General features: G+C 43.1%; 2 protein-coding genes across 5 annotated transcripts; one reads left to right on the forward strand and one right to left on the reverse strand.

The window, feature by feature from the left end:
• The first annotated feature begins 3 nt into the window (after window positions 1–3).
• mpnd (MPN domain containing) lies at window positions 4–6,769 on the forward strand. 3 transcript variants are annotated; one of them, XM_035780413.2, is made up of 13 exons: window positions 4–219; window positions 2,523–2,725; window positions 2,932–3,153; window positions 3,355–3,466; window positions 3,572–3,653; window positions 3,741–3,837; window positions 3,954–4,026; window positions 4,154–4,230; window positions 4,353–4,521; window positions 4,634–4,704; window positions 4,803–4,892; window positions 5,793–5,885; window positions 6,156–6,769. In XM_035780413.2, exons 1-13 carry the CDS (start codon window positions 201–203, stop codon window positions 6,240–6,242), a joined length of 1,395 nt encoding a protein of 464 aa, XP_035636306.1. In that variant the 5' UTR covers window positions 4–200; the 3' UTR covers window positions 6,243–6,769. The 3 variants fall into 3 exon arrangements, with proteins under 3 accessions (XP_035636306.1, XP_052313219.1, XP_035636314.1); XM_052457259.1 differs by lacking the exon at window positions 4–219 and adding an exon at window positions 440–470; XM_035780421.2 differs by lacking the exon at window positions 4–219 and adding an exon at window positions 717–1,071.
• A 688-nt stretch (window positions 6,770–7,457) lies between these two features.
• On the reverse strand, window positions 7,458–26,201 carry LOC118390165 (endophilin-A2-like). Of its 2 annotated transcripts, XM_035780445.2 has the most exons (10): window positions 25,987–26,201; window positions 17,352–17,420; window positions 16,552–16,624; window positions 16,212–16,355; window positions 15,945–16,078; window positions 15,643–15,801; window positions 12,345–12,448; window positions 11,692–11,831; window positions 11,387–11,431; window positions 7,458–10,147 (listed from the first exon to the last, which is right to left on the reverse strand). In XM_035780445.2, the coding sequence occupies exons 1-10, from the start codon at window positions 26,029–26,031 to the stop codon at window positions 9,954–9,956; spliced, it is 1,107 nt and encodes a 368-aa protein (XP_035636338.1). In that variant the 5' UTR covers window positions 26,032–26,201; the 3' UTR covers window positions 7,458–9,953. The 2 variants fall into 2 exon arrangements, with proteins under 2 accessions (XP_035636338.1, XP_035636347.1); XM_035780454.2 differs by lacking the exon at window positions 11,387–11,431 and having other exon boundaries at window positions 25,987–26,196.
• Between the last annotated feature and the right edge of the window lie 187 nt (window positions 26,202–26,388).

Here is a 26,388-nt window from a genome sequence, read left to right on the forward strand (position 1 = left end):
TTTTTACAAAAAAGTTTCGGTGAGTGCAGGAACTACCGTAAATAAAAAATTAAAAAATGTTTCTCACTATAGTTTAAGTTTTAATTAGGCTACTTATTTAGTCTACTAAGCTCAACGCGTACAAGATATCCTACGCCTGTGTTAACCTCAGAACTTATTTTCGGCGTTTATCCCAAATTCCCTATTCTTTCCCCATAGGGATGGCTGAACGAACCAGAGGTAACTCATTTCCAGGCTTTAGAACTAGGCTACAAGCTGGCGAGATTTGTCACAGTGAATGTTTACTTGTAAGTGGAGGTTTGCTGCCCCCCACAGGATTTGTTTAGTTAATTTGCTCCTTTGAGATAGAGGAACCTCGCAAAGGAGGAAAGAGACGAGGGGGATCGTGGGACTGACTGTAAAAAGGAGGAGATTATCTAGTGTCTAAATATAGGGGAATTAAGGGCTAGGGATGATGCGGTTTGGACAAGGTTAACTTATTTTACACATGTTTGATTGTAAATGTGTCTTTGGCTACTTGTGGTACGTGTTTATAAATGCCAGCAATTAAATGTTTTTATTATTTTCTCTTTGCTAGAATCACCAAATGGACTGACTGGCCACGTACATAGCGGCTGTCTCAAAGCACCGAGCGACACTATCTTTCCGGAAGCAGGAATTTATAAACTGATGATCTAATTCTACCATGTAATTACTAATTTATAGATAAATATATCTTTTGACTATATCAAACTATGTCCGATACCGAGTGGACATTGGATAGTAGTAGCCGAATAGTAGCCGATGAGACATAGGATCAAAGAAACATCGCTTTTGTTTACGGGGAGAGTGACAAGGACGGGAGTGAGAGAAAGAAAGGGGAGGGGAATTGACATTAAAGCAACACAACAAGGAAACTACACTGCAGATACAGACGCCTTCATTTTATGTTTTTGAATAATAGCTCGCCAGCCAGTGTGGCGAATTGTGTTTATTGAACCTATTCTGTGAATTGCTCTAAAGTGGTCCGAAAAGAGAACCTCTTGGCGGAGTTGGAAATAAAGCCGCTCTCCGACGCTTTCAGAGAAATGGGTGAGAATGATAAAATAGTGATTTTAATTATAATACTCGGTGAAATTAATCTCGAGCAGCAGGCCTCGTGTTGCGGAGAAATGCAGAATAACCAATGGCCAGAAAACAAAAACAAAGCGCATACATATTTAATCAAATTTTAATAGTGGTAATTAATAAAATAGAAAATGAGATCATATCAGAAGGCTATTCTTTTGTCCCTATGGAATTTCTTCTGCGTTTTTGGTTTCTTACTAACCATACAAAAGGACGGTGTCTCACAAAGGCCCCAGCGTTAATTAGGGTCTATCACAATTATCACAAGTGGCAACTAATTAGCTATGTCAAACATCTCTAAATGTAACACGTCCTACAGATTATTACTACATTTAAACTGTGACACCAATTTATGTGGGTCAGTGGGTGACTTCTTGACCTCAGATGTCATAACCCCTGTATTTGTATTTATTAAGGATCCCCATTAGCTGCTGCCAAGGCAGAAGCTACTTTTCCTGGGGTCCAGCAACATTAAGGCAGTTATATACAATTTAAAATATTACATTACATTTCATAACACTTTTCACAACACATTAAGTGTGTTCCCTCAGGCCACTACTCTACTACCACATATCTACAATACAAAATCCATTTGTACTTGAGTATAGAGTGCGTGTCTTATGTGTATGTGTGCCTGTGTGTGTGTTCCATAAGGTGTATTTTTTAAAATCTGCATCAGTTACTTGATGTGGAATAGAGTTCCATGTAGCCATGGCTCTATATAGTACTGTGCACCTACCATAGTCTGTCTATTCTGGACTTGTGGACTGTGAAGAGACCTCTGGTGGCATGTCTTGTGGAGTATGCATGGGTATCTGAGCTGTGTGCTAGTCGTTTAAACAGACACCTCGGTGCATTCAGCATGTCAACACTTCTTACAAGAGCAAGTGATGAAGTCAATTTCTCCTCCACTTTGAGCCAGGAGAGATTTGCGTGCATATTATTAATGTTAGCTCTCTGTACATTTAAGGGTCAGCCATGCTGCCCTGTTCTGAGCAAGTTTAGAGGGAATCCTTTGTTGGACTCAAGGATATAATATCTTATTTTGGATTAATTACAATCTTTGGTTCTAAATTTTAAAAAACGTTTTCTTTTTTTAACCTTTATTTAACTAGGCAAGTCAGTTAAGAACAAATTCTTATTTTCAATGACGGCCCAGGAACAGTGGGTTAACTGCCTGTTCAGGGGCAGAACGACATATTTGTACCTTGTCAGCTTGAACTTGCAACCTAGTCCAACGCTCTAACCACTAGGCTACCCTGCCGCCCCAAGATCATGGCACCTTATCATGTTTTCATTTGGACATGTTTTTGTTACATTGTAATAAGAGTGGTTCCTCTCTCTGAGCTCACCTTTCTATTGTATACATGGCCTACAAATGCATCATACATAACATTTAATGTGTGTGTTTTCAGGCTCTGAGCCACCCTTGTCTCCACAGGTGGTGGAGGAGGGAGGAGAGGAAGAGGAGGAGGAGCTGAGTGGAGGAGAGGAGTCTGATCTAAGGACCCCTTCAGGGCGTGGCTCCCTGCTGACTAGGCGAGGCATCACCTTGAGAGTGCTGCTGAAGGACGGCCTGGTTGAGCCTGGGGACGGAGTGCTGTCCATACACTACCTGGTAAAAATACAGTAGTTGATAGTAGATGTCTATACATTACCTGGTAATAAGATAACAGTAGATATTTATACACTTTCTGATAATAACAGATTAATGTACACTACCTGAAAATACATGTTCACGCACAATCTAGTTATAATGGGTATTACTAATGCTCCATATGTAATACACCAAATTGCATCCTTCTCTACCTGTTCTCTCCCCAGGGTAAGAAGTTTGTAGGCGACCTGTTGAATGATGGGAAGATCCGCTGGGTGGAGACGGGGCAGATCTTCAATTCTCCCAGTGCCTGGGCCACACACTGCAAGCGCCTGGTCAACCCTGCCAAGAAGTCAGGCTGTGGATGGGCCTCGGTGCGCTACCGGGGCCAGAAACTAGTGCAGTACAAGACCAGCTGGCTGCACAAGTACCAGCCCAGTGCAGACATGGTGAGAAGGAGGGAGAGATGGTGGTGAGGAGGAAAAGAGCAGGGTGGAAAAGAGGGGTAGTAAGTAAAAGGAAGCGATGGAGGTTTGTTGATACGGAAACTAAAAGCTAAAAGGGGACGACGAAAGAGGGAGAGAACTGCTGTAGAAGACTGTTAGTATGAATACTAGCATCTCACACCCTCCCTCTTCCTGTGGTGTCAGAGCCTGGTGAGCGAGGGAGAAGATGACGAGATGGGAGATGAGGAGGAGGAAGAGGGGAAGACGGCATTGCCGACAGATGACAAGAACAGGAAGAACAAACCTGAGCTGCATGGTGAGATTAAATCCACCAAGAATCTCTAGAAATGGCATTATGTAATGTATGGTAGAGTGTGATATGGGAAAGGGATAGATGCATCTAATGTGCTTTCTCTTGCAGATATCAGCCTTGTGCCCAGGAGAGGAGACAGAGAGCGAATCCCAGTCAGATACTGCACTCTGGGTACCAGGGATGCTGCAAGGTATAATTGTGCTCGTCCCAGCCTATGTCACTGTAATGCATATAAGTAAGCTTCAACACTAATCAAACACATACTGTATATCGACAGGGATCCACACACGTTGGTGGAGTTATCAGCTTTCTCAGCCATTAACAGGTTCCAGCCTTTCAATGTTGCTGTATCCAGCAATGTGCTGCTTCTCATGGTAAGCATGAGTTACACCGTGGTAGTAAGAGAGGAAATTTGAAACCGGGGTATAGGCTACAGTTTGAATCTGTCTTATTGGTGGAAATTGACAAAAGTGTGATTGTGTGCCCTCAGGATTTCCACTGTCACCTGACCACCAGTGAGGTGGTGGGCTACCTCGGAGGACGATGGGACACTAACACACAACGTGAGTATTTCCTATAAAAGCAGAGACCGTGAGCAAACAGGACATTGTACTTCCCCTCTGACATTACAGTAACGATCTTCAACATGTATGATATTCATGACCTGTCTGTTGTGCCCTTTGCTTGCAGTTCTGACAGTTTTAAGAGCGTTTCCCTGTCGTACACGATTGGCAGACAGAGATTCGGCCTCTGCTGTTGAAGAAGAGGTAAGCCCTACTAACACTGCTAAAACCAGGATGTGGATCAACATAAGTCAATTCCATAATATGATACAATCATACATGTTTGGGTGAAATACAAATGGTCTCTTCTTCTAATTACCTTACAGATCTGCCAGAATCTGTTCATGCGAGGGCTGTCATTGGTGGGCTGGTACCACAGTCACCCTCGGGGCCCCGCCCTGCCATCCCTGCAGGACATCGACTCCCAGATGGACCACCAGCTGAGGCTCCAGGGGAGCAGCAATGGCTTCCAGCCCTGCCTGGGCATTATCTGTGGTCTGTACTGGGCAATCAGCTGGCACCAATGGGGAAAAAACGTTTTCATATAGAAAATGAAAATAAATAACCAGACATTGAACGAACATTCAAATGTGTCCCTGATTTTTAGGCCCCTATTACCATGGGAACCAGGGTGTGGCGTCCACTATAACACCGTTCTGGGTAGTGCCACCCCCGGAGGTGAGTGCAGTGGTAATACATGCCTTAATGAATAAGAACATATTCCTCTAAGACAAGGTAAATATCTATAACACTTATCACCATTCTTCCATCCACAGCAAAGGCCCAATGACTATGGCATTCCAGTGGCTGTGGAGGTGACCTATGTACAAGATAACTTCCTAACTAGTGATGTCCTGAATGAGATGGTACTGTTCGCAAACTTATACTGAAGAAAAATATAAACGCAACATGCAATAATTTCAACGGTTTCTGAGTTACAGTTGATCTAAGGAAATCAGTCAATTGAAATAAATGAATTAGGCCCTAATCTATGGATTTCACATGACTGGTTCAGGGACGCAGCCATGGGTGGGAATGGGAGAACATAGGCCTATCTACTGGGGAGCCAGGCCCAGCCAATCAAAATTAGTTTTTCCCCACAAAAGGGTTTTATTACAGAAATAAATACTCAGTTTCATCAGCTGTCCGGATGACTGTTCTTAGGCGATCCCGCAGGTGAAGAAGCCAGATGTGGAGGTCCTTGGCTGGCATGGTTACACGTGGTCACACTTGGTCTGTGGATGTGAGGCCGGTTGGACGTACTGCCAAATTCTATAAAACAATGTTGGAGGCGGCTTATGGTAGAGAAATTAACATTAAATTCTCTGTCAACATTCCTGCAGTCATCATGCCAATTGCACGCTCCCTCAAAACTTGAGACATTTGTGGCATTGTGTTGTATGACAAAACTACACATTTTAGAGTGGGCTTTTATTATCCCCAGCACAAGGTACACCTGTGTAATGATCATGCTGTTTAATCAGCTTCTTGATATTATCTTGGCAAAGGAGAAATGCTCACTAACAGGGATGTAAACAAACTTGTGCATAACATTTGAGAAAAATACGCTTTTTGTGCGTATGGAACATTTCTGGAATCTTTTATTTCAGCTCATGAAACATGGGACCAACACGTTACATGTTGCGTTTATATTTATGTTCAGTATAGTTATAATCATAGTAACCATATCTATGCAAATACATTCAGTGGTAGGACATTGGCCAATTTGTCATGTCACTGTTCTATGTTCAATTATTGTTCCACAGATGCTGCTGGTGGACTTCTACAGGGCAGCCCCTGACCTGGTGCAGTTCCATCAGTTCTGGTGTCCTGATACCACCATGATGGACAAAATCAAGGTCTGCTCATATAAGAACTCATTAACAACAGGAAACTGCATACCAACTAACTTTTTGGCATAGATATTAAATTAATCAAAATCCTTATATGCTTTTTGGCCTTTCATTTAAGGCTAGATGTTAACTTGTGATCCGAGCGCGTTATCCAAAATATCACACATCTCTCTTTGACATCTACAGTTGTGTGAAGTTCAGGTCAAACATGTTATCTCCAGTTGGGATATGTCCTACAGAGATTTCCTCCTCACCGGTTTGGTTTCTCTCCCTCAGGGCTCTCTGAGCGGCCATGCACCCAAAGACCAGGCCTATTCTCAGATCCTGGAGCATGTCTACAACCAACTCATCAACACACACTAAGCTGGAGGAGAAACACGGTTGTGTATGCACTGGCTTCAAATGAAAATCTCAAATAACCCATTCCTCATATAGTTCACTACATTTGTAGGTCTCTATATAGGGAATAGGCTCTACACAGAGAATAGGTTGTCATTTCTGCCCTTTGTCTGTGGCACTTGAACTGCTGCCCTGACCTCAGGCATACTGTAAGTTGGATGTGCACTGTCCTGACGGAGGAGATGGTGACTCCTGAGTCTGGAGGGCGAGTGTACTGTTCTCAATGGCCTTTTCTGACTGTGAGGTCTGTATCACTGACAATGTTTGTACAGTATGACATGTGCGTGCTGTGAATGTGTCCCCTAGCGTCTGCTGCCAGTGCTTGACGTCAGACTGTTACAGAAGTTGACATGGAAATAAGGATCTTCCTCTTCTCTATTACCTGTGGTGTATTTATCTAAACTGTGGTCTGTGACATGTTAGTACTAATATGTGAACAATCCTTTGAACCCGCTGAATACCTAATACATTAAAAACACACACTGGAACTACTTCTGTGTTTGTCTGTGTTGGTGCTTTGGAAAGAGCTACACGGCCACCTTTCATCCCAACAACCTATTCAACACTACAAGCCAAAACCAAAGGTAAAAAATAATCATTAGTGGGCCTCCCGGTTGGCGCAGTGGTCTAGGGCACTGCATCGCTAGCTGTGCCACCAGAGACCCTGGGTTTGCACCCAGGCTCTGTCGCCGCCGGCCGCGACCGGGAGGTCCGTGGGGCGACGCATTATTGGCCTAGCGTCGTCCGGGTTAGGGAGGGTTTGGCCGGTAGGGATATCTTTACCTTATCGCGCACCAGCCACTCCTGTGGTGGGCCGGGCGCAGTGCATGCTTACCAAGGTCGCCAGGTGCACAGTGTTTCCTCTGACACAGTGGTGCGGCTGGCTTCCGGGTTGGATGCGCGCTGTGTTAGGAAGCAGCATGGTTGGGTTGTGTTTCGGGGCACGCATGGCTTTCGACCAAAGTCTCTCCCGAGCCCTTACGGGAGTTGTAGCGATGAGACAAGATAGTAATTACTAACAATTGGATACCACGAAATTGGGGAGAAAAAAAGGGGGTAAAAAAATGAAATAATCATTAGTGTAAAGTCCACCCTCTTTACATACATTAACATTTTGGCATCCAGGCAGTATAAATTGAGCATTTTATAACCAAAACATTCCATACACTCAGTGCAGAATGCTTTTTTTTCTCCATTTATTTATCCAACGATGGTAGAAGGGGGAAACAAGACAAAGCAAGTACAAATATTTTGATAATACATGACAAGATATTGCAGTTAAATTTGACATACCATACTAAAATGACATACCAAAAGTAAAAGAATGCTTCAACTAAAATACATTTTACAATGTATTGGATAGACCTGCATGCAAAGATTAATAAGTATTAAGGTTTCGTATATAAAAAATAATACTATTGAGTGCAAGAAAGACCTTTAGGTTTTAAAGAGAATTCTGGTACTCCAACTGATTAGACAGAAATAACCCTTTTTAAAAAGTGTAGTGTGACACAAAGACATGCACAAATGTATGTACACCGCAAAGTGCCAAGACTGGAAATGGCAACAGAACCCTTGGTATAGAAATGTATGACCATTGTAAGTAGCTTGGTTATTTTGGTTGGTAGTATTATTCCTTCCTTTCCCAACGGCACTGAAGCACCCCTAACTATGGATTCTCTGTTTGTTCTGGACTTGTGTTGGTGTGTGATCCAGTCAGCACCAAGTTGCTCTTAACCAGTCCATCACTCCACTCTCCCATTGAAATGAATTACGAGCAGGCCTGTAAACATATGGAAGAGATCAAACACCAGAGTGAGGTGTGACAGAGCAGGGAGGTGGATGGAGGGAGTAGCCTGGAGCAGAGAAGAGTAGCTTAAACTCATGACCATTGAAAGTAGCCTGGACCTCAACACTGAGGGGAGAGGAATTTCTGAATGAAAGAGTGCACTGCAGCAAGTGTGACTCAATCACATCACCTCCACAACCATCAATCGTGGGGGGTCTCTTAGCGCTGATAGTATGCATCTTGGTAGTAGGGGCTTTTCCTAACAGAACAAGCATCACAAATAAAACAAGACTTCTGCTATATATTATTCCTTTTCCCTTTTTGTCCTGTTCGGCATCACTAACCTGTCTTTCCCTCATTCAGTATTTACTGTATTTGAGGCCCTATGCAGTCCTGTCCAGCAGCACACATACCAACTCCAGACTAGAACCCAACCCATCCTAAGAGACCCAGCGAGGAGTATGATAACCAACGGAGTAGTAAATAATACAAAATACAGGAAGAAAGTGACTGACGTGAATGAATGGGATTTACTGATCCGAAAGATGTTCAGTCACACACACAACGCCGCCAGCAGCGTTGTCGCTTATGGAGGCACTGGGACAGACAGACGGGTACTATGACAGCTAAAACCAAACGCCATATCATGGTTAACACACCATGTACTCTATTCTCTGTGGCATGTGTTTCCTCTATTGAACAGATGATTAGACAGAGAAGAAAAGTAAAACACACAGGCTTCGTATGTTGCTAACGTCACTAAATGTGCAGTAGCCCATCCCTGGGGAAAGCGGTTTCTTAAAAATGTTAGTGTTTGACTTTGGATCTAGTGTTCTCCTCAGGGGCTTCAGTTTCTGGCAATCTGGGTTTGAACACCCTCTCAGTAGAGGCCTATAACTAAACAAAACTTACAGGCTCTCATACGTACAGCAACAATCTCATTGGAGGACCAAGGTGCAATATAACAGTTTAGCTGTACATTAAAAAACAATAAACAAGGCTGAAACCAAAACAAATCAAATACACACCATTGCAAAACTAAACAATGTCTGAGGCCCTTCAAGCTCTCCTGTGGCTCAGGCATATAGGATGTACATAGCGTTGTAAATCTACTGACTGTAAAAAGGATCATAGCTACAAGGCATTACTGTAGTTGTTTACTGAGGAGGGGAGTGGTTGTCTAAGCCTGGCCGGCAGGGGGCTCCTAGAGACGTCGTCCAGTCAAACTCCATCATTTGGAAAGGCTGTGCAGTTGCAGTGTGTCTGACATACTTGCCTTGGAAATAAGGCAAGTATTCACCAGAGTCCATACTGAAATGTGGGACCTACATAAACTTTGGATGTGTCAAATTACTTAAAACATTTCTGTAGTTATGAAAATAAGGCTTTACAAGTTGTACAGTTTTTAGAGAGTCAGAACCAGCTAAACTGCCGATGTAAATGTATTCTGCTGCTTACCTGTATGTAATTTAACGTTAAATAATTGATTTTGACCATTTCAATTCTAAATTCATTTCATTTGAAACTTCCCTTTCTATTGGGATATCTGGTTGACAGAAAACATTACTTTAAAACATTAAGTCTGGTTTAGTTCGGTTCTTCATGTCTGTGTCCGTCTGTCCGTATTTATTTTTGCTTGGGGGGCAGCGGGGGTCATATTCAAATCTCTCTTTCTCAGAACTGGAATGCGAGAAACCACCATCTTCCAATTTCCTTTCCTTCAAACGTCAAGATGACAAAGTGACAAAGAGTACAAGTACATCTGTGATGATGGCGATGATGGTAAAGATGAGGACAAAGACTCTATAATCTGTTAACTGGCTCCTCATTCCCTCCCTCACTCTCCCGTTCCCATTATCTCTCTCATGTACTCTGTACAGCACTCCTTAATGTGGCAGGGGGACGACGATTTCAACGTAGTTCAGAGGGAAGAATCCTGATTGACCATGCAGCATGCCCTCATACCAGTTCTCGTCGATCTGATTGGTCAGGGTGATGATGTCGCCCTCCTTGAAGCCCAGCTCTCCCTCGTTCTCTGGGTCAAAGTCAAACAGGGCCTTACAGGACGGCTGTTCTGAGACTGAATGACAGAAAGAGGAGAAAGAGAGGAGGAGAGAGGGGTGGAAAACAGGGGGAGAGAGGGTTGAAAGAGTGTACATCCCTGGCAGACCAGTCCCATGTCCACTCTCTGTCCCCCCCTCCCTCCCTCCTTCCTTCAGCTGGCTGACAGAGCTGGAACAGTGTCAGACTGATTGTGGTTTTAGGTTCACACGGCACCCTGTTTGTTAGCTTGTGATTCACACTGCAGTTTGAGTATTTGTGTGTGTGGCTGGGCTGGGGTATTATCACACTGCAGGCAGTGCAGGCAGTGTTAGTGAGAGAGACAACGCTGAGTGATGGAGAGATGACCTGGCCCCCTCCATATAGTCCTGTCTTGTTTTTAGCTGGGGCCTGCAAGGGTTGAGGACTACAGTGGCTAGGACTGGAGGGGTACAGGAAGTCTGTCTATGACACATAGGGTGGAACACACATGTCGGTCAGTCTCACAACACACACATGCAAAAGTAGTTGACCACACACTGATGGGTGTCCCAATCTCAATGTTCTGCATCATCTCTGTGAGACACTGCCCTGCTCCCCCTCTCTCAGAGCTCAGGCAGTCATGGCCATGGCTCTATCCACACACCAGGCTTTTTGTCTCAAAACAATTTCCTCTTTGTGTCAGTTTACCCCACAGGGCATGGTACAGTGGATATGGGGAGGGATCCATCACGGTCTCTGCCTGGGAGATTCACTTTCATTGTTGAACACAACACATCCCCTCCCCATAAATGTAGGAGACTTCCAGAGATACAACTAATCCAAAGACGTATCATATCTCTATCATTACTCAACCCATTTATTTACCAGCATGACGGTGAATGTAGTTAGTATCATCTAGAATAAGCCTTACAGTTACACCAGCTATCTGTATGTGATAATGATCCAGCTGACAATATGGAGTGGATTTAGTCCAATGTTACTACTGCATTCACTGCAGGTCATTAAACTGTGTCAATCAAAAAGCTCTTGGCTTCATATCTAAAAACAATTCTGGTAAACATTTAAACCAGAGAAACTACCAAACCCAATGAAGAACCGAATCAAATGATCCGTTTCTCAAATATCATGTGTACAAGATGATGGATCAGTTCAATCACAGAACTTCCAAGTCGAGAGCTTTTTGATTTGACACTTGGCTCACTGATATTATTGCATCAACCATTTCATACAGGTAGCTTGGCTGCCATCTCTCTGACACTCTCACTCTCCGACTCACATCTGGTTTTCTGAAATGACAATCTGGCGTGGAGGAAGTGTAACTCTGATTGCATAGGAAGAGAAAAACAAGGTCAAAAGGAAACGAGGGCAACCAGCTGACAGCTTCCTGCATCCCCCTCCTGTTCATTATCTCCACACACGCACACACACACACCTCATCCTTCAACAAACACACAGTCATACTACACTGCAGACTCAGTATGAGTGAAACTCGAAACTGGCTGCAGTAGTAGAATAAGATTGAAAGAAATGGCCTTCTCTTTGATGAGCTGATGTACACTGTAAAATGTCCAACTGTGTTACCTGAGTTGCGGGAGGATGGTGTGGCAACGGAGGTCGTGTAGCCACCATTGGTTGATTGGTTGTCACATTCTCCAAAGTCAAAGATGGGTTTGGGCTTGGGCGTATACTCGCGGCGTGGTCGGTTCTGGGCCTCGTTCATCCTGAAGAGAAAGAGAGTTAGATTAACCCAGCAGGTCCAGAGATCAAAGTTCATTTCTGTTAAAAATAGAACATTTGAAATATTTGTCATTTAGCAGTTGCGCTTATCCAGAGGGACTTAAAGGAGCAATTAGGGTTAAGTGCCTTGCTCAAGGGCACAGACAGATTTCCCCCCTAGTCGGCTCAGGGATTCGAACCAGCGACCTTTTCAATTACTGTCGCAAAGCTCTTAACTACTAGGCAAAATATCAAGAACTCCAAATGTACACAAGGTCAACCAGTGTGTACTGTATGCTCTGTGATTGAGGGCCTTGAATGTGTTGTTTCAGATTCACAGGAGAACACATTGACACAGATATGGAAAGGACACACATGATTGTTATGACTAGACAGGGATAAGGGGTTGTTGAGTGGGCCTACTGTATCCGTATAATGACACTTTGGACACATAACTTGCAGTGATTGAGCAGGGAAGAAAGGTTAGGGATAGAGATGGAGGCTGCTGCATTGTGTACCTGTCCCTCAGTTTGTCCGAGAGCTCGTCCAGGATCTGTGTGGCCTGTCTGTGGTACTGCAGCTGGGACTCCACCAGAGACGACAGCTGGCTCACCTGCTCTATCTGCACAGAAACACACACAGAGAGCAGGCTATGGTTACTGACTGTACACACTCACACACAAACAAAGATACAAGCATGCACTCAGTCACGTACACAGAGACACACGCACAAGGACCCAGCCCTTGGTCACACTTGATACACACATGAGTAATAACAATGGCATTCCCCTGGATACCCAGTATCAGTATAACACTGTGGTTAATGTGTAATCTGTCTAATGGTAAGTGAGAGCAGTACTGTAAATTAGATAAACTAGGGGGGAAACATATTTTAGTGATTCAATTTTACTTAAATTATAAAATACATTTTTACCAAGACAAATACGATTATTCCTCTTCTGAATCGTTCAGTGGGATCTTTCTCTAATATATATCAAAAAGTCAAATGTTGTAACCTAATAAAGAAATGCTACAAAAATCATTTTCAGCAAGCTATTCTAGTCTAGTGTTTTTCTACATGGGACTCCAAGAGCTAAAGAGAGGTGAGCACAGGAGCTTGCATATTGCGCAAGAGACAGAGGCTATAAGTTAGAAGCTTATTATGCATAACCCATCATTAATTAGCCTAATATAAAGGCTGATACTGCATTGAATGTATTACCTGAAAGAGGTAGGCTAGGACATCTATATGTAGGGCTATATACTGTATCACTCTAGAACAGGATTATCTATTTTGGATGCTATTTTAATGGGGATGTTTGCACGAGAGTCCTCGCGCATGCACTGATTTAAAGCAACGATATTCGAGTGATAGGCTTTTTTTTAACTCTGCAACTGCAATGAAAAAATATATTTTCTTTACCACTAAAAAACAAGGTGACTCCCTAAAGCCAGATGGATGGGTAAATTAAACACGCAGTCTGTCTTTATATTACTGCAACATAGGCTAATCTGCAGCAAATGTAGGCCTATATGTCACAAAAGAAAGTGACCATGATGAGATGATAGGTCTACATGCATTGTGAACTGCTGCTCCATACTGAGATGGACTGTCAGTCCCCACCCTGAGCATTGATTCATCATGCAGAGCCGGTAGAGAAGCCAGATTTACAGTGCATTTGGAAAGTATTCAGACCCCTTGACTTCTTCCACATTTTGTTACATTACAGCCTTATTCTAAAATGGATTTAATAAATAAAAATCCTCAGCAATCTACACACAATACCCCATAATTACAAAGCGAAAACAGGTTTGTAATAATTATTTGCTCATTTATATTTTTTAAAAACAAGGACCCTTTGCTATGAGACTCAAAATTGAGCTCAGATGCATCCTGCTTCCATTAACCACCCTTGAGATGTTTCTACAAATGGATTGGAGTCCACCTGTGGTAAATTATATTGATTGGACATGATTTGGAAAGGCACACACCTGTCTGTATAAGTTCAGAGGAAAAACCAAGACATGAGGTTGAAGGAATTGTCTGTAGAGCTCCGAGACAGGATTGTGTCAAGGCACAGATCTGGTGATTGGTACCAAAACATTTCTGCAGCATTGAAGGTCCCCAAGAACACATGGAAGGGGTACAGGAAGAAGATTGGAACCACCAAGACTCTTCCTAGAGCTGTCTGCCCGGGTAACTGAGCAATCGGGGGAGAAGGGCCTTGGTCAGGGAGGTGCTCAAGAACCCGATGGTCACTCTGACAGAGCTCTAGAGTTCCTCTGTGGAGATGGGAGAACCTTCCAGAAGGACAACCATCTCTGCAGCACTCCACCAAGCAGGCCTTTATGGTAGAGTGGCCAGACGGAAGCCACTCCTTGGTAAAAGGCACATGACAGCCCGCTTGGAGTTTACCAAAGGCACCTAAAGACTCTCAGACCATGAGAAACAAGATTCTATGTTCTGATGAAACCAAGATTGAACTCTTTAGCCTGAATGCCAAGCGTCACGTCTGGAGGAAACCTGGCACCATCCCTACGGTGAAGCATGGTGGTGGCAGGATCATCCTTAATGAAAACCGTCTCCAGAGTGCTCAGGACCTGAGACTGGGGCGAAGGTTCACCTTCCAACAAGACAACGACTCTAAGCACACAGCTCTAAGCACACAAGACAATGCAGGAGTGGCTTCGGGACAAGTCTCAGAATGTCCTTGAGTGGCCCAGCCAGAGCCCGGACTTGAACCCGATCAAACATCTCTGGAGAGACCTAAAAATAGCTGTGTGGCAATGCTCCCCGTCCAACCTGACAAAACTTGAGAGGATCTGCACGGAAGAATGGGGGAAACTACCCAAATACAGGGTAGCGTCATATCCAAGAAGAATCGAGGCTGTAATCTCTGCCAAACAAAGTACTGAGTAAAGGGTCTGAATACTTTTAGTACGTAAATGTGATTTCAGTTTTTTATATTTTTTTAAATAGCTCAAATTTAAAAAAAACTGTTTTTGCTTTGTTATTATGAGGTATTGTGTGTAGATTGATGAGGTAAAAAAAAGATTTATTCCATTTTGGAATAAGGCTGTAATCTATCAAAATGTGGAAAAAGTAAAGGGGTCTGAATACTTGTCTACTCAGATTACTTTAGTCTAAGACTGCCACCATTGAAGTCATTTGTGGTGATGAGGGGCGTTGTACAAAACAAAGTCATCAGCGATTGTGTTCTGGCCCAACACATCGTTTTCGGACCAATCACGGCCTCGAATGTGTTCACATTCGGTGAAGTGTCGGGACTCAGATCATGACTCACTGAGGAGAAGCAACTAACATCCGTGGGCATGGCGTAGCGTTTGGCTGGAGCAAGGAGTCTGGGTAGCCAGGTTAGAGGTTAGGACCATTGGTTTTCTTAGAGGATTATCTATTAACATCATTTTACTCATTGGTCAAAAGATGCGTTTTTGATTGGACACCCTCAACAGAAGGGCGGGTAGGGATAACCACAGTTAACATAGGCCACAAAGCTGATTAACGCTGTACATAGATGATATTTCATGTTGACCTAAGTTGGTTCATGCTGCAGGTGACACTCTTGTTATGGTGGAGAAGTGTGGATTTAAACAGTAAATCTAATTGAACAAATTACCTTTAGCCCATAGATGGCACCGCCTGCCCCCAACGGAACTGGTCTCTGTCACTGAGCAATCAGACCGATAATGAAATCATAAACATCAGATTGATGCTAGGCTGGGTATTCCCATTGACATTGTGAATGTTATCAGGGGACAGGCCCAGGCCCACACCCACAGACAGGTACTACTTACGTCAGTCTCCAGTATGTTGTACATGCTGATCTCGGCCACCTCTTTAGACTCGTGGAACTTCTCCAGGGCCTGTCTCAGTTCCTCATCTGGTATTTTCCCTTGGCGCTTCTTCTTATAGTCGTAGTCCAGACGCCTTCCCTCCAGCTTCTTCAGATGGTGCTGGGGGATGGGAGGAGGAGGAAGAGGAGGAGAAGAGATGGGTAGATGGGGAGAGGGATGTAAACTCACATTCAGTTAAAACTAGAGAGATGACAAAGAAGTTGAGTTTTAGCAGCAGATAAGCGTGTAACGTGATACCGTACCTGTATCTCTCGGAGGTCCTTGTCAGACAGGTTTTGTAATGGATCAATGAAGTTCTGTTTGACGTCGATGTCTAAAGAGTCCTTCACCTCCGCCAGCCTCTTCATGGTCTCCCCCGCATCTACTAGAGCCCCACCTGACACAGAGCAAAAGCAGACGCTGAGTCAAAAGTGATTAAATTCACCACTCCACAAAACAAATACCATCTATGCACTGGCAGGCATACACTCACAGACAAACAGGCAGGCAAGCAGACAGACACAACGTACCAAAGTTGGTTTCCTCCCCTAGGTCCCGGCCGTACTTGACCATACACTCTCCCAGCAGGCCCTCAGCTTGGGGATAGCCCGGGTTCTTCACCTGGCCTCTGATCTTAGACACAGTGTTCAACATAGACAGCTTCGCCCGCGACGCTGAGAGGGATGGAGAAAGGGAGACAGTGAGAGGGAGGGATGGAGAGGTGGCAGTTATAGGACTTGTGTTCAAGCTACCTTATATCTGTGATATAGTACAAAATCCATTTTCTACCACCAATTACACCATTTCTATACATTTTAATTGAAGATCTAATTAAGACACTAAGAATCCCTTTCTGGTCCATTGCTTTACCTGGGTTAGGCTGCAGGTACTCTGAGGTTTTAGATATGACTTCCACCACAGCCTTGCTGGTCACATCTACTTTCTATAAAACACAGGGGAGGGGACGTCACTAACAACCACAAGGAAATATGAAACACAATGTCTTTCCTTTAATTTCTTCCAAATCTTTAGTTGCGATGAGACTAGTTTCCAAATAGGCAATGAAAAAGATAATGAAATATTGTCACTTCGCTAATTGTACTGTTAAATGAAACTGACTTTGTGAAACAACCAAAGTTCATTCAGTGCAGGTGTGTACAATAGACCACTTAAGTGACGTCTTTTTCTGTTGATTGCTGGACTCCATGACAGTTGGCTGAAGCAGCAAAGGCAGGTGCGCTGCCACTCTATGTATCTATTCACAGGGCTCCCCTATGAATACTATACTGACATACTGTACACAGCGTGCAAACAGACTGCTCACTAACAGCTGACGCTTCACTTCAGTCCACAGCTATACATGATGCAACACTCCCTTCTAGTGCATGGTTGTCTAGACTCTATGGTCATATGCAAGTAAGGTGAACGAGACTGTATAATTAACATCCTCACTACTGCATTATGTAACACTGTAGGGCATATCTATTCATGCACTGTGTTGTTGGGCTACGTGTGTCTGGTTGTGTTAACTTATTAAACCTTTGTCCTGATGCCATTCTGTTAACCTGCAAATATATTTGCCTAATGGATAGGCCCAGTGTATAGAATTCTAACGTACTACTCTACTTCAGGTAACGGTACTTCATGTACAGTCAAAGAGGCAATTATACCCTTTCCAAATCTTTGAAGTCTTCATCCAGTTTCGTTCCCTCTGCACCGCCAACCTTCTCACTGACCATCTGCACAGAGAGAGTGGGAGAGAAAAGCGTCATTATTACACAATACATATGCCGTTCTTGAGAGCGAATCAGAAAGATCGTTTTCTTACTCTGTCAGAAAATACAGCTGGCCAGTTCCGCCATTCACATAGTAATGTTCTAATCGTGAAGGTAACAGTTGAATCTTAACTGACATCAGTCTGTACTGACTGACACCATCAAACAACCCTCTAGGAAACAAAAGAAGTAGAGTTCTTCTTTATTCTCACACTGATACACCCCTGTGCAAAAATAAATACAGGCTTGTCTGGATATGACCATTGTAGATCACTGGAGACTACAGTGGAGAAGTTATCTCATAACTGTAAACATCGATATAGGACATTTCTCACATTCACTTTAACATGTTGGAACTTGTTGTGTAAGACACAAATATGTGCAGGCCACCCAGCATTAAATGTAGCCTACAGGTTTACCTTCTCCCGCTATCTACCCCCCTGTGGAAAAAGACTGCTTTACATGTCTGCACTTTAAAGAGATACTTCAGGCTTTTTGCAATGAGGCCCTTTATCTACTTCCCCAGAGTTAGATGATCTAGTGGATACCGTTTTTATGTCTCTCGGCCCAGTTTGGAGGAAGTCACGAGCCAATGCCAACTGGCGTTAGCACAATGACTGGAAGTCTATGGGTATCTGCTAGCATGCTAACGCTAGTTAGCAACTGCACTAGTGCTAGTTAGCAACTTCCTGCAAACTGCATGCAGACATAAAAATGGTATACACGAGTTCATCTGACTCTGGGGAAGTAGATAAAGGGCCTCAACAACAACAAAAAATAGCCCTCTCTCTACCGCACTTCTCTCCCTCAGTTTTGCTTCCCAGGTCCTCCCTCATAAATGTCTCTCAACTTCACTCCATGGCTATATATAGGGGGACTACAATACAGTATGTAGTAAGGTCAACATTGCAACTCAATTTCAGCTTTGACCTGCTGCAAGTATCATATGATGACCATGACACCATAACATCACAGTGACGCAATAACATTTTCACTCTCTCGATATGATTTCATATGAATCTAGCTGCCAGTGCTTTGATTACCACAAAGCAGACCAAACTCTTTGGTCCTTTAAAAACCTGCTGTATGTAAAATATTGTGTGCTATAGCTTGGAATATAAATATATGTGATTCTGAATGATGTTTGTTTCCAACATTAGGGCTGTTTTTCTAAAGATGTTAAATCCACTTCATGTTTTGTTTCCTTGCCATGACACTAACAAGTTTCGCAATACTGGTATCGTTCCAACCCTACAAAACATACGGTGAACATATATCTTGATTGTACCCCTTTCTGGATTTTGTAACATTTTTATAATGACAATACCTAAATGTTTTTGAAGTGACGTACACCGCTTCGCTAATTGAAAGCATATGCACTCTTTTATAAGGAAACTTTAGGATACACATTCAACATGTTTTTATGCCACGTACTGTATGCTGACATCCCAGTTTAAAAACTTTCCCATCATATCCCAAGAGCTTGAATACTTTTTCATTCCCCATAGGCTACCGGTAATTCCTTGGCATTCGAGTAGCCTACATTTCTCTCCCTTCTGCCATGTCAGTCCAAAATATGTTAGGGAGGTCTAGCTAACCCAGTTATGACCAGGAGAAAAACAACTGCCCGTGGGGACAAAGGGACGGTTCTGCAGCATACACTGCCAGTGGGAAGGCAAAACATCTACTCACTACTCCTGTGCACAACCAGCCATGTGTCCCACTGCCTGAGGGCTTCACTCGAACAAGAGGAGTATAGGCTATTTGCATATCTACCTCTCAGCCCTGGGAGAGGGATAATCATTGAAAGCCTTTCCTTGTGCAAATGTCACATTGTAGACTAATTGGGCTATAGGACCTTGGTGAGTGCAGTAGGTTGCCTACCTTTAGATTACAGTAATAAACCGTGGTATAAATAAACATCACTACTCTGGACGGCTCTGACTTAGAATACGTGGACAACTACAAATACTTAGGTGTCTGGTTAGACTGTAAACTCTCCTTCCAGACCCATATCAAACATCTCCAATCCAAAGTTAAATCTAGAATTGGCTTCCTATTTCGCAACAAAGCATCCTTCAACCGTTCTGCTAAACATACCCTTGTAAAACTGACCATCCTACCAATCCTCGACTTTGGCGATGTCATTTACAAAATAGCCTCCAATACCCTACTCAACCAATTGGATGCAGTCTATCACAGTGCAATCCGTTTTGTCACCAAAGTCCCATATACTACCCACCATTGCGACCTGTACGCTCTCGTTGGCTGGCCCTCGCTTCATACTCGTCGCCAAACCCACTGGCTCCATGTCATCTACAAGACCCTGCTAGGTAAAGACCCCCCCTTATCTCAGCTCGCTGGTCACCATAGCATCTCCCACCTGTAGCACACGCTCCAGCAGGTATATCTCTCTAGTCACCCCCAAAACCAATTCTTTCTTTGGCCGCCTCTCCTTCCAGTTCTCTGCTGCCAATGACCGGAACGAACTACAAAAATCTCTGAAACTGGAAACACTTATCTCCCTCACTAGCTTTAAGCACCAACTGTCAGAGCAGCGCACAGATTACTGCACCTGTACATAGCCCACCTATAATTTAGCCCAAACAACTACCTCTTTCCCAACTGTATTTAATTAATTAATTAATTTATTTTGCTCCTTTGCACCCCATTATTTTTATTTCTACTTTGCACATTCTTCCATTGCAAAACTACCATTCCAGTGTTTTACTTGCTATATTGTATTTACTTTGCCACCATGGCCTTTTTTTGCCTTTACCTCCCTTCTCACCTCATTTGCTCACATTGTATATAGACTTGTTTCTACAGTATTATTGACTGTATGTTTGTTTTACTCCATGTGTAACTCTGTGTAGTTGTATCTGTCGAACTGCTTTGCTTTATCTTGGCCAGGTCACAATTGTAAATGAGAACTTGTTCTCAACTTGCCTACCTGGTTAAATAAAGGTGAAATAAATAAATAAATGTATGAGGTAAACATGATACCCTCTGGCTATGTAGGACTGTTCTACCTTAAGGTTGAGAGCTTGAAGTTCCTTGGTGTCCACATCACCAACAAACTATCATGGTCCAAACACACAAAGGCAGTCGTGAAGAGGGCATGACAAAGCCTATTCCCATCAGGAGACAAAGGATTTGGCATGGGTCGTCAGATCCTCAAAAGGTTCTACAGCTGCACCACCGAGAGCATGGTTCGGTGGTGGGTGCATTACCGCCTAGTATGGCAATTGCTCGGCCTCCAACCGCAAGGCACTACAGAGGGTAGTGCGTACGGCCCAGTACATCACTGGGGCCAAGCTTCCTGCCATCCAGGACCTCTATACCAGGGGGTGTCAGAGGAAGGCCCTAAAAATTGTCAAAAACTCCAGCCACCCTAGTCATAGACCGTTCTCTCTGCTCGCGCATTGCAAGCGGTACCGGAGTGCCAAGTCTGGGTCTAAAAGGCTTAACAGCTTCTACCCCCAAGCCATAAGACTCCTGAACAGCTAATCAAAGGGCTACACAGACCCCTCTTTTATGCTGCTGCTAATCTGTTTATTATTTATGCATAGTCACTAACTCAATCTACATGTACATATTACCTCGACTAACCGGTGACCCCGCACATTGACTTGGTACCCCCTGTACATAGCCTCGCCTATTGTTATTTTACTGCTGCCGTTTAATGATTTGTTACGTTTTACTTAACACTTTTTCTTAATTTCTTAAAGCATTGTTGGTTAAAGGCTTGTAAGTAAACATTTCACTGTAAAGTCTACCTACACCTGTTGTATTCAGCGCATGTGACAAATAACGTTTGATTTGATTTGATTAACATTCACTATAGTCACAGAAAGTGAGGTTGGTGAGAGCAAACTTACTGACATGATGTAGCATTTGGTTTTACTTACTGAAACAGTTCAAAATGAGTTACTCCTATATACTTCAGGGGGGAGGACATGATTGGTACATTCTGTGCCCATTAATACAAACCACATTGGGGTGATAAAAAGCTTTGTAGAGTTCAGAAAATATACTGATCAAAAATAAACACAACATGTAAAGTGTTTGTCCCATGTTTCATGAGCTGAAATAAAAGATCCCAGAAATGTTCCATACGCACAAGTTTTTTTACATCCCTGTTAGTGAGCAATTCTCCTTTGCCAATATAATCCATCCACCTGACAGGCGTGGCATATCAAGGAGCTGATTAAACAGCATGAACATTACACAGGTGCACCTTGTGCTGGGGACAATAAAAGGACACTAAAATGTGTAGTTGTCATCACACAACACAATGCCACAGATGTCTCAGGTTTTGAGGGAGCGTGCAATTGGCATGCTGACTGCAGGAATGTCCACCAGAGCGGTTGCCAGATAATTGAATGTTAAATTATCTACAAAAAGCAGCCTCAAATGTTGTTTTAGAGAATTTGGTAGTACTTCCAAACGGCCTCACAACTGTAGACCACGTGGAACAACGCCCGCCCAGGACCTCCACATCCGGCTCCTTTACCTGCAGGGTCGTCTGACGCCAGACACCCGGACAACTGATGAAACTGGGTTTGCACAACCGACTTCCTGCACAAACTGTCAGAATCTGTCTGAGAGAAGCTCATCTGTGTGCTCGTCCTCCTCACCAGGGTCTTGACCCGACTGCAGTTTGGCGTCGAAACCAACTTCAGTTGGTAAAAGCTCACCTTCGATGGCCACTGGCACGCTGGAGAAGTGTGCTATTCAAGGATGAATCCATTGTAAACTGTACCAAGCAGATGACAGACATGTGGGCTAGCGGTTTGCTGATGTTAACGTTGTGAACAGAGTGCGGTGGGGTTATGGCATGGGCAGGCATAAGCTACAACAAACAACTGCATTTTATTGATGACAATTTAATGCAGAGATACCGTGATGAGATCCTGGGCCCATTGTCGTGCCATTCACCTGCTGCCATCACATCATGTTTCAGCATGATAATGCATGGCTCCATGTTGCAAGGATCTGTACACCAAAATATGAAACATTTGGTTGGGATACTCTGGATCGAGGTGTACAACAGCGTGTTCCAGTTTCTGATCCACGCCCATACCTTTTTAAAGGTATCTGTGACCAACAGATACATATCTGTATTCCCAGTCATGTGAAATCTATAGATTACAACCTAATGAATTTATTTACATTGACTGATTTAATTACATCAACTGTAACTCAGTAAAATCTTGCATGTTGCGTTTTAAATTTAGTTTAGTGTATGTACTTCATAGTACCAGTTATTGCTACAGACGTGTACACTGCTTTTACACTGAGTGTCAGATCTGACGAGTAGAAATGGTCACCCAGCAAATAGAGTGCTGACTTCCTGTGCATGCCGTGCTACCGATTCCCCACATAATGTGTAAGCCAGAGAATGGATCATCTAAACGTACACAGTATCTGGGGTAGAAAGTCCACTGACTGAGGGATGGGGAAAGTGACTCATATAGAGGAATCTGAGTGGGGACGAAGAGGAGCCACAATGACAGTGCAAGAGCTAATAGAATCAGTGTCTAAGCCAATGGTGTTAGCCTATAAAAATAATAATAATAATAATAATATATGCCATTTAGCAGACGCTTTTATCCAAAGCGACTTACAGTCATGTGTGCATACATTCTACGTATGGGTGGTCCCGGGAATCGAACCCACTACCCTGGCGTTACAAGCGCCATGCTCTACCAACTGAGCTTTACATCAACAGGTGGGGAAATGGTGTGTTCAGCTCTTGCTAGACACAAAACTGCTACTGTGGCAAAACATGGATGGTGGCTGTGCTTTCATAGGCCTAAAATATGTTGAGGGGAATAATGAGTGGCACAGAGGTAGGTCTAAGGTACTGCATCTCAGTGCTGAATCCAGGCTGGATCACAACCGGCTGTGATTGGGAGTCCCTTGGGTGGCGCACAATTAGCCCAGCGTCATCCGGGTTTGGCCGGTGTCGGCCATCATTGTAAATAAGATTTTTTTTTATAACTGACTTGCCTAGTTAAATAAAAGGTTAAAAAATACATTTCAATAAAAACAATTGTAAAAAGATATTCATAAAATTACATTTTGAAAAAGTAACCCTACAGCTGAATATTTTATATATTTAGCATATATATTTAAAAAATACATAACCGCCACAGATTGTCTTGAAAGTAACGTGTAAATCTCCTGCTGAAAAGATACAGCTTTATTAAATAGACATCTTCACAAAGAGAAATGTAGTCACATTTTAGTTATGCAGTGAGGCAGACACACAAGGCCACATACTACTGCTACTGCTAGCTAGATAACGAGGGAGGAGAGCACAACACTGACGCCTGAAAATAGCATCTTCTACACAGAGAATGGTGTGATTGTAATTTATTGGGAGAGAGACAGCTATGAGTCAGCTGTAGTGAGTCAGCTGCCTCCTTAACAATGGGCCAACCGCTGCCAGGCTTTCTCCTTCTACACAACATTATAGAAAAATATCTCATAACTGTCTGACACCTGAATAGATCACACACTGGCCCTACTGACCATGAAGGGAAAAGGCAGTGAAGGACTTCGTAACACTGCTGGCAAAATAGACATGATACTTCATGATCCAAATGTATAGGTGTATGTATTTCACTAATAGGCCTATGTGAGATTATGCAGAAAAATACTATCCATGAGTTCATCTGACTCTGGGGATGTAGATAAAGGCTCTCTGCCAAAATCCTGAAGTATCCCTTTAACCTTTTGAGCTGCATATGATCCTTCAGTTAACCACTCCCTTGTGAGTGAATATGATAGGATCAGCCATCTGCAGACTCCACTTTGACCCACCATTTCCTCTAACATTCCCACCAACTTCCCTGTACATATTGCAAAGTATACTGCTAGTGCAGGACAACGAAAGGCATTTAATTCAGATATTAAGTCAGATTAAGTATTATCTATGATACGTGTGTGTAAACAAGTTGAGTGTGTAGGCCATGTTTTGGAAATGTGTCGAAAAGTAAGGGGGGCAGTAAGTAATGAAAAACATGTGCGTGTGGGGTGCTGCATTTATTATCTAAAGCCAACTTCCTGCATTCCATAAGAGCAGAAAAAAGTGCTGTATAAAAAAACAATAATCCTACAATTAAGCCTATTTCCAATCACATGCCATCATTGGTAGTAATGTCCCTGCATGCTCTGAATAAGCATGATATTGTGTGCCTTGCAGGGGAGCATAATTTGTTGTTGTCATCGGGCATTATCGACTCCTATGGAGTTTGGCAAGAAACTGCAACTGCATTGCAGTCCAATCCAATCTGAGAAAGCACCGCCTCGTTCATCTCTCTTCACCCCCTGTAAAACATGCACACACACTGCAGTTCTGTCTCTCCATTTTCTCTTGCACTGTATTTCCGTCTTCGCCTACAGGGATCTACACTTGCTCCTAACAGGAAGTCGGGGTAGAAAGCAAATGGATTTTCTGCAGAGATCAGCAGGAAGAGTGACTCAAAAGTCTATTTTAATAATCAGCAAACAGACCTGAGATCAGACAGGGAGGGCTCCAACTAAATTGAGGATTGTTTTTTCATGAAATGAGCCACAGAAGAGTAACAATGTGTAAAAATGTATAATTTGAACAATACTTTTATAAAGAGATTTCCGATTACATACAAGGCAGTTACTTCCAACACCAATCTACACAAAATCAATATCCCCAGGGCATACATGACCTAGTGCCTTCAAACAACTCTGGACATCGAAGACAGTTAGTGCAAATGTTCCATTGTTCCCCTCTAATCAGAGACCGATTTAGACCTGGGACACCAGACTGTGTGTGCAATTAATTATTTTTGGTAGCACAGAAAACCAGCATGCTTCGGACCTCGCAGGGCAAGAGTTGAATACCCCCTGGCATTGTAAAACAAATGTGTTACTTTAAGGTGTCCGTCCACCACTAGCATGCCTGTTGAGTGACAGCCTTGACACATGCACTGTGTAGCTAACGGTAGACTAGGTAGCCCAGCTGTGCACTAGGATTGGATACCTGAAAAGGGTGTTTCTTGATGAGATTCTAAGCACACAAAAAGTAGCTAGTCAGCTGGCTAAACTATCAAGTTTATCAAGGCATTCTTTTGAAAGGCTAACGTCAGTCAATTAAATCATAATGACATAGGTAGCTTACTATTTTATTTTCTTACGAATGTGTCTAGCTAGTGTGTACGGTAAGTAACTATCTATTAAGAGAACTAGTCAGCCCGCTAAGAGATGCACACACGTAAATGCAAGCTAAGGTTAGCTAGCTAATTTAGCGAACTATTACTTTATCTTGAACCCGTTGATTTGCTAACGTTATAGCTATAACATTAGCTAATACTTATTTAAACCAAAGTGTTAGTTATAGACGGACATGCAAACAAATAATATTACAGAACTTCAGAAGTGTATAAAAAGTATTTAGATAAGTTAGCTAACTGGCCACATGCTACCTAGCTATGTTTACTGGCTACAGTAAGTTATTCGGAGGTGAGGAAAGTTGTTCGCTAACCTGGCTGGCTTTATAAAACTGCTTCTTGAAGCCCGCTACTGACATCTTGGAACCGGACTGTTTCACTTTTGCAGTAAATTGAAGTTGATAATAACTATCTATCACGCAAAATTGTTAACTAGTACGCCGTGGTCATACGATTACGCTACCGTCGTTCAGTCAGATATCTGATTGCTGACCACGTCTACGAGGATTTCATGCAGTTCAACGTGAACCGCGGTTGTACAAGCACGCAGATCTCTATAAGTGTAGATAGGTATTGAAAGCCTTTAGTAATACGTAGCTATGAGCATATCCACACAGTGTACACTTTTGCAAAATTGCACCAAGCGGTTAATCTCTGCACTGCACATTCCACAATTTGCAGATGGTCTCTCCATAAGCAAGTACGCAGCACCCACT

The sequence above is a fragment of the Oncorhynchus keta genome, chromosome 1 (genome assembly GCF_023373465.1).
Source record: "Oncorhynchus keta strain PuntledgeMale-10-30-2019 chromosome 1, Oket_V2, whole genome shotgun sequence".
NCBI classification, from domain to species: Eukaryota; Metazoa; Chordata; class Actinopteri; order Salmoniformes; family Salmonidae; genus Oncorhynchus; species Oncorhynchus keta.